Genomic DNA, 8596 nt, shown 5'->3' with positions numbered 1-8596 from the left:
GCACCATCAGGCCTGGGAGCAAACGCTTCTAGGCAGCATAACATATCTCCTTCCCACGGCCCTCCGTGAGATCACCCAAGCATCTATCCAGCAGCAACCACCTGTGGCCTTGAGAGATATAGATGTTCCAGTAGCTAAGCAATTAAGCGCATCAACAGGGCTACATATGAAAACGAAAGCAAGCAAGCGCATACATGGGAAAACCAACAGAAAAGAAATTTGGCAGCTTGCTGACATATTCCCCTACTCATTCTGATGGATTTGTATTTTGCTTTTCTTGCTTCCTTCCGTGTTGACCTCCCCTCCCAAAAGTTATCCTGGCTTAACCCCAATCCCCCGCTTCTGTGACCATTTCAGCTTGGGTTGGGCGTGCTCTGAAGTTTCTTGGAGACGGTCAAAGGGAAGGCTGCAAGATTTCCCTCTCCCCAGCACCGTGGCCCACCTCGCTTGCTGTCGGTTTCCCAATCCAGCCTTGCACATAAATGCCCAAATTACCTGCTCATCTTTCCTCGGCCCCCTCTCTTTCTGCATAACGGCTTTCTGTTACGCAGCACGGTCTCAATGAATTACTCAGTTACGTGCTCTTAGCATTCCACAATCAAGGCTACACCTGCCCATCAAACCCAAACAAATGGTATCCATATAAACTAAGCTAGTTGTTCCTGTTTGGCCCTTGAATCTGTTAAACATCTTCATTGTGCTCTGTGCTGATTCACTGCTTACTCTCTGCCTGTATGCATGGACTGGTAATTTCCATGTCATTCTATCTGAAGACGTGTGCGTGCACATAGAAGCTCATGCCTTGCATAAAACTTTAGAACATAAGAACATCAGAGAAGCCAATGTTGGGTCAGGCCAGTGGCCCATTCAGTCCAACACTCTGGTTCACACAGTGGCCAGAAGTACCAGGTGCCCTCAGGAGGTCCAGCAGTGGGGCCAGGACACTAGGAGCCCTCCCACCGTTGCCCCCCCTCCCCAAGCACCAAGAATACAGAGCATCCCTTGCCCCCAGACCCGAGAGTTCCTATCTATACCTTGTGGCTAAGAGCCACTGATGGACCTCTTCTCCAGATGTTTACCCAGTTCCCTCTTGAAGCTGCCCATGCTTCAGATAAAAGGAAGTCCTCCTTCACCCGAAGAGTGACTAACACCTGGAATTCACAGCCACAGGAGAAGCATAGTTTGAAATATTTCGATGGGAGACCACCAAGGAATACCAGGGCCGGGAGGCAGAGGTAGGATCTCAAGCCACTTCTCCGAATGTCCTCCATGTCCCAGTCGGAGTCGCCAGAGGTTGCCATGACTTCCAGGCATGGGAGCACCCCTGTGCACACACAATGCAAAAATACCCCCCCCCCCAAAAAAATTATTCTTGTTTGTTTTCAACCAGGGAAGCCAGTTTGGGGGGAAAGCGGGGAGCTGGTGTGCACCAAGCCCATGCCCTGCCAGCCGACGCATTTCTGGAACGATGAAAACGGTATCAAATACAGGAAGGCGTATTTTTCAAAATTCCCAGGTGCGTGGGGGTGGGGTGGGAGCTGGCCTTTGGTTCGGAAGGGTGTTCGCCGAAGGGGCCTTTGCTCATCTTGCCCCGATCCAGCCTGCCAGACTGAACTGAACACACCTTGCTCTGCACTAGTATCAGCTTGCGAAGTTACAAGCCCGATACCGTAACTGTCTGGCAAGAACCCGCTGGCCTGACGAGCGGCCGACCACCGTCTCCCGCTCAGAAGTGAAGCTGTCGGAGGCCGTAGCAGCCTCCACGTTTTTGGGTGCTCCTTCTCAGCTGAAGCACCACGTAATGTCAGGCGCTGACTTGGATTCCATCGGAGCTGCCTTTTTGTGGGTTTTTTTTGGGGGGGGGCTGGGAGGCATGTTCTTTCACATGGACATGCGATCCTGCCTTGTACCTCCTCCGACTGTTTGCGTCGTCTCCCCTGACTGGCAGCTGCTCTCTAAGGTGTCAGCCAGAGAAAGGTCTTCCACATCACCTGCCACCTTGATCCCTGTACCTGGCAGTGCTGGGGATTGGACTGGGGACCTTCTACATGCAAAAAGCAGAGAAGAAGAGTTGATTTCTACACCCTGCTTTTCTCTACCGTATGTAGTATAGGGTAGTAGAGCCAGTTTGGTGTAGCTGTAAAGTGCTTGGACTCTAATCTGGGAGAGCCGGGTTTGATTCCCCACTCCTCCACTTGCAGCTGCTGGATGACCTTGGGCAAGCCATAGTTCTGACAAGAGCTGTTCTCTCAAGAGCAGTCCTCGAAAGAGCTCTCTCCGCCCCGCCTCCCTCACAGGCAGTGTTCCCTCTAAGCTGAGTTAGTGTGAGCTAGCTCACAGTTTTTTAGCCTCCAGCTCACACATTTTTGTCTTAGCTCAGGAAGGACGGCTCCAGAGCAAACTAATTTTATGCAGCAGCCAAACTACCTGCTCACAACTTTAATGCCAGTAGCTCACAAAGTAGAATTTCTGCTCACAGGACTCCACAGCTTAGAGGGAACATTGCTCACAGGGTGCCTGTTGTGGGGAGGGGAAGGAAAAGGAGTCTGTAAGCCGCTCTGAGACTCCGAGTGAAGGGCGGGGTATAAATCCAATCTCTTCTTCTCTTCATTGATCATAGTGATCCATTGTGTTATAGAAGAAGAACAAGAAGAGATTGGATTTATGCCCCGCCCTTCACTCGGAGTCCCAGAGCGGCTTACAGACTCCTTTTCCTTCCCCTCCCCACAACAGACACCCTGTGAGGGAGGCGGGGCGGAGAGAGCTCTGAGAGAACTGTGTCTGGTCCAAGATCACCCCGCAGGCTTCATGTGAAGGAGGAGTGGAGAATCAAACCTGGTTCTCCCAGATTAGGGTCCACTGCTCCTGCTCTTAACCACTACACTCTTCCACTGAGACGCAGCCCCTCTCCACCTGCGTGCACATGGAGCCGTGGCCACGGGAGGGGATGTGGCTTATTGGAAGAGCATCCACGTGGCATGCAGATGGTCCCAGGTTCAATCCCCGGCATGTCCAGTTGAAAAGGATTACGTAGCAGGCAATGTGAAAGGCCTCCGCCTGAGACCCTGGAGAGCCGCTCCCAGCCTGAGCAGGCAATACTGACCTTGAAGGACCAACAGTCTGATTCAGTCTACGGCAGCTTCATGTGTTCAGGTGCTAAACCACTTCTCTTCCATCTAGTGGCCTTAAAGTGGTTTCAGGTAGTGTGCGTCCTAGAACACTGTCCCCTGGAGTAGTTTGCCCTTCACAAGGGTTCCTTAGCAGAAAGATCTCTTGGGAAAAGGTTATCTGGTGGCGGCAGGAACTCTGGACACCACCAAGCGTAACAGGATGGTGTCACATTTAGGCCTATGAAGTTTGGGTTCAAAACTCTACCCATCCATAAAGTAGAGTGGACCCATGGCTCAGTGGGCAGGGCATCTGTTTGGCATGCAGAAAGTCCCAGGTTCAATCCCCGGCATCTCCAGCTAAAAGGACCGGGCAATAGGTGATGGGAAAGACCTCTCTGCCTGAGACCCTGTAGAGCCTGAGTAGTCAATACTGACTTTGATGGACCATGGGTCTGATTCAGTATCAGGCAGCTTCATGGGTTCACGTTTTGGGGGTAACCTTGGGTTTTATCCCCTGATTATCTGTGAAAATAAAATCAGTCTCCATGAAGGAGAAGCAAGGATACCAAATGAGGGGCGGTTGTGTCGAAAACTTCCGTAGATGCAGGATTGCACCCTGAAGTTCCCATGGATGAGTCTGCAGGGCTGCCGATTAAGAGCAGAGGAGTCAGTTGCTTTTAAACTTGGTTTGCTCCTGGGGCATTGCTGCATAAGGAAAGGAACTTAGGCAGATCATGAGAGGGGAGGGCAGGGAAGGTTGCCTCAGTGTTTAGTTCTTGCAGCCCTTTTTTACATGCCCAGAGAAATGCTGATCGCCATGTTGGGGTCAGGAAGCAATTTTCCTCCTGGCCAGTTTGGCTGGAGATCCTGGAGTTTTTTTGTCATCTTTTGGGCGTGGAACAGGGGTCACTGCAGGTGTGGAGGGGGAGGTATTTGTGAATTCCCTGCATTGTGCAGGGGGTTGGACTAGATGACCCTGGAGATCCCATCCAACTCTGTGATTCTATGATTCCAGGACAAAGACGCCGAGGGCAGCCTTTCTTTGCAAAGACAAATCACGGCTCTTGTTGAGTTGTAGATTTTTCTTCCTGTTTTAATTTGAAGTGTCCAACGGGCACCTGTTTTAAGGCTTGGGTGGTGTGAATTTCGCCCAAAGGGTTCAAGTGCAGGTGATTAAAAGGGGCCCTTTGATCACTTGACAGCTGTAACCCAAAGGAGACTACTGGCACAGTAAAGACCAGAATCTTTATTGCGGCGTAAAACTGCTGTGGACCGGACCCTGCTTCGCCGGGCTCAAGGATGCTTCAGCCTCTGAGAGCTTATGACACCATAAGTCTGTTGGTCTTTAAGGTGCCAAGCGTCTGTTTTTTTGTGTACACGCTGCCGTAACACAGCTGCCCCTCCAGAGTTTCACTGCCCTGCCGATTCCCGCATTGCCACTGCAACACGCCGTGTTTCATATGTTTTGTGAAATTGCTTCGGGCGCTTTTAAGTGGAGGGAGAATTCATAAATATCCGAGAGTACACACGAGCCAGGCCTGGACTGTTGAAATAAGCAGAACAGCCGCGAAGTATTATGCCAGAGAAAAATACCCAAAGACTATTTAGTCCTTATCCAGTATCCAGTTTACTTGGAGCAGATCAATCTCTCAAAAATCATTCACAAAGACGCCATCGACACTAACGGACGATGCATATCAAGTCTCACTTTGGTCACAAACTTTGTCAGAGTGTGTAGTGTTAATTTATATATAGCTTATTAGTTTAACAAGCAATCTGGCCATTTCTCATAGTAACTGTAATCAAATCCAGTAGCATGATGCACCTTCATCACGCCAGTTTGGTGTAGTGGTTAAGTGCATGGACTCTAATCTGGGAGAACCAGGTTTGACTCCCCACTCCTCCACTTGCACCTGCTGGATGACCTTGGGCAAGCCGTAGTCCAGGCAAAACTGTTCTTGAAAAAGAGCAGTTTCTGTCAGAGCTCGCTTCTCTCTTTTTTGGGGGGGGGGGGAAACAGGTGTTTGGTCCCACGGAGACTACTGCAAAATCAACCCCAAGACAGGAGGCATCGTCATGCTTGGGCGCAGGTAAGCTGTCGCTTGGGCATGGCCCCTATGCCAGGAAGGCAGGAGAGCCGCTTTCTGTACTTCTGCTGGCAGGGAGTGGGGAGGGGGGCGATGCTGCCCGCTGATCCCCCTTGCTAACTTCAGGCTAACGAGGGGGCTCCTGTGGGCTTTTTATTTCTTAAGCGTCTCATGGTCCCCACTGGATAGTGGCGAGGGGACAGCAATCCAAGGCATTCCCCCCCACCGATGGGTAAAAGCAGCTCCCAGTTACAATGATACACCCCCCCAAAGTTCACTGTGAAAAAAACAATTCTGTTGCAATTACAGTCCACAAATTTGGTTCTTCTTTCCACCTGGAGGTTGGCAACCCTAACTCTATGGCCTTATACCCCCCCACACACTGAAGTACTCCCTTCCCCAATGAGAGCCAGCAGATGCCAAAGGGAAACACATGATTAACTCTGAGCTAGAGGCTTAGAGCATTGGCTCCATGTATAAAAAAGCGACCTGACAAAGCATTGGGGGAAATGGAATACTTACCTAGGAAATCCGTTGTTGTTTGGAAGTTGTTTGGAAGCAGCAGCAGCACCACCGCATGACTTAAAACAAAGGAACGAAAGAAGAAGCAGATTTGTGGACCGTAACTGTAATAGAATCGTTCTTTCCACAGTGAACCTTGGTGGGGTGTACCTTTGGTTAATCACTGTGGTCCATCTGTGGCTTGAACGTACCCAGTTAGAGTGATGGCTACTTCTGAAGGGAATTAGACAGATTCCTGGAGGAAACATAGAAACATACAGCTGGAAGGGGGCCCAAGGGTCATCTAGTCTAATCCCTGACACTATTTGGGAAGCTCACAGCTCCCCCCCCCACTCCTCCAGTGACCCCTCTGCTCTATGCCCAGAGGAAGGCAAAAAGCCTCCAGGACCCCTGACCCCTGGGCCAACCTGGGCAGGAGGAAAATTCTTTTCTGACACCGAAATGGTGGTTGGCATTACCCTGGGCACGCAAGAAAGGGCCAGCCAACATCTTCTGATGGTCCTCGGCCCCAGGGAGGTCCGTCTCGCCTCAACTAGGGCCAGGGCCTTCTCAGCCCTGGCCCCTACCTGGTGGAATGAGCTCCCATACGAAATCAGGGCCCCGCGGGACCTTGTACAGTTCCACAGGGCCTGCAAGACAGAGCTCTTCCGCCAGGCTTTTAGTTAGGGCGGTGGGCGTCCCCCCCTCTCCACTGGGCTTCCCCTCAGCAAGGCAGATCTGTACTATATCAGCTGAGGACCCAAACATGAAATAGACTGCCTCTGTGAGGCTTTGACCATGGTTTGTACCATAGGAACGTTGTTGTATTTTATCGGGGGGTTTGACTTGTTTTTAATTCCTTGTCCATTGTGTCTTGGTTACTGTGTCTCATGGAACCCAGCCTGAGCCGGCTGTGTGGAAAGGGCGGGATACAAATCCAATGAAGTAAAAATAAAAATAAAATGAAATAAACCATTGGTCGCATCACCGACTGCCTTGACCTTTTAACTGCAGATGCTGGGGATTGAACCTGGGGCCTTCTGCATGCCAAGCAGACGCTCTGCCGCTAAGCCATGGCCCCTCGACACCTTGGTACCAGTGTTCCCTCTTTAAGCTGAATTAGTGTGAGCCAGCTCAGATTTTTAGACTCTGGCTCACAAATGTTTGTCTTCGCTCAGGAAGGACTCCAGAGCAAACTAATTTATGCAGCAGCCAAATGGCTCGCTCACAACTTTAATGCCCGTCACTCACGAAGTAGAATTTTTGCACACAAGACTCCGCAACTTAGAAGGAGCATTGCTTGGCACCAATTCTAATCAAACGGCGCGGCAACCCCCTGAAGGTCTCCCCCCACCTGCCTTAACAATTATGGAGACTTTCGTAGGCTGTCTTTAATTGGAAGATGTTCCCACTGTGTTCAGTGGGGCTTACTCTTAGAGGAAGGAGCACGTCTGATTGAATCCCTAAGGTTTGACCCCCGAGGATCGTTTCTGCAAATTGCGGTGCTTTCCTCTGGCTCAAGGAACCTGCCGCTGTGGCGGAAGTTCTTGAGAGCTTCCTTGCTTGTGCCAGAGGGAGGAGATGCCATTAGAAGAAGCGATTTGCAGGATCCAGCCCTTGGACTGCTGTTCTTGCAATTCAGGTTGCACACTGTGCCACACCAGCCTACTTACATCTGCAGAGTATGACGTGCTGTTGACATCCCCTCCTTTTGTTTAAATATGTATACTGCTTTGTAACAGAATGGCATCTTGAAGGCGTGCAAAGAAAACCTCTTGGAACTCAGGCCCCGTCCTAGGAATTGCTTTTCTCTCTTGCATATTTAACCAAGGTGGTTTATCAAGAACCAAGATAAATTACATCAATTCGCTGCTTTTCATCAAACCTTGATTATATTTTAATGATTTTTTTCCCCCTCTGCTCTTTGGGTTGTTTTCAGTGACGGCACGTTGAATCCGAGCGGGGTGAGGTTTGGGAGTTCGGAGATCTATAACATAGGTATGAAAGCTTTGCGTTCATGAGCTCTTCCTCCTGTTCCTGTTTAACTTTATGTATTAGGTTCATGTCTTCAAGGTAGACAAGGTTCTCCTGGTTTTGTTGGCACAACAGCCCTGCGAGGTAGATGAGGCAGAAAGCAATGTGGGACCCACAAGCAGGGGCTGTCCGCTCTTGGCTTCCTTCACTTGCAAGAGAAGTGGGGCGCGCCAGTCCTCACCACCGGCACACAGAGGGTTCCCCTTGCCCAGATGGCAAGCAGATTTCTTTTTTGTTGGCACAACAGCCCTGCGAGGTAGATGAGGCAGAAAGCAATGTGGGACCCACAAGCAGGGGCTGTCCGCTCTTGGCTTCCTTCACTTGCAAGAGAAGTGGGGCGCGCCAGTCCTCACCACCGGCACACAGAGGGTTCCCCTTGCCCAGATGGCAAGCAGATTTCTCTGTGTCTTGGAGATGCCAAATGTGAAAGTAGCCCTGATCATCCTCCGACACAATGCACAGAGCTCGAGAGCCAGCTTGGTGTGGTGGTTAAGAGCGGTGGACTCTAATTTATTTATTTATTTTATATTTACATTTATATCCCGCCCTCCCCGCCATTTGGGAGGCTCAGGGGGCTAATCCGGAGAACGGGGTTTGATTCCCCCACTCCTCCTCCACATGAAGCCAGCTGGGTGACCTTGGGCCAGTCCCAGTTCTCTCAGAGCTCTCTCAGCCCCACCTACCTCACAGGGTGTCTGTTTTGGGGAGAGGAAGGGAAGATGATTGTAAGCTGCTCCGAGACCCCTTCTGGTAGTGAAGAGTGGGGTATAAAACCAATCTTCCTCCTCCTCTTGTGAAGCTTGCCTTCCATTATTGAACATCTCATTGGAGAACCCCTCGTATATTTCTGTGACACTGCTGGGC

General features: G+C 50.6%; 1 protein-coding gene across 1 annotated transcript in view; it reads left to right on the top strand.

The window, feature by feature from the left end:
* AACS (acetoacetyl-CoA synthetase) overlaps positions 1-8596 on the top strand; it is an 85491-nt gene that overhangs the window by 68638 nt on the left and 8257 nt on the right. The window contains exons 14-16 of the mRNA XM_015420852.1: positions 1391-1516; positions 5131-5200; positions 7638-7696. Of these exons, the coding sequence (XP_015276338.1) occupies positions 1391-1516; positions 5131-5200; positions 7638-7696 (255 nt within the window). The remainder of the gene's footprint in view (positions 1-1390; positions 1517-5130; positions 5201-7637; positions 7697-8596) is intronic.

Source organism: Gekko japonicus, unplaced genomic scaffold (assembly GCF_001447785.1).
Source record: "Gekko japonicus isolate JY-2015 unplaced genomic scaffold, Gekko_japonicus_V1.1 scaffold2186, whole genome shotgun sequence".
NCBI classification, from domain to species: Eukaryota; Metazoa; Chordata; class Lepidosauria; order Squamata; family Gekkonidae; genus Gekko; species Gekko japonicus.
The sequence above is the reverse complement of the archived record's forward strand: the minus strand, read 5'-3'. Positions and strand labels throughout refer to the sequence as shown.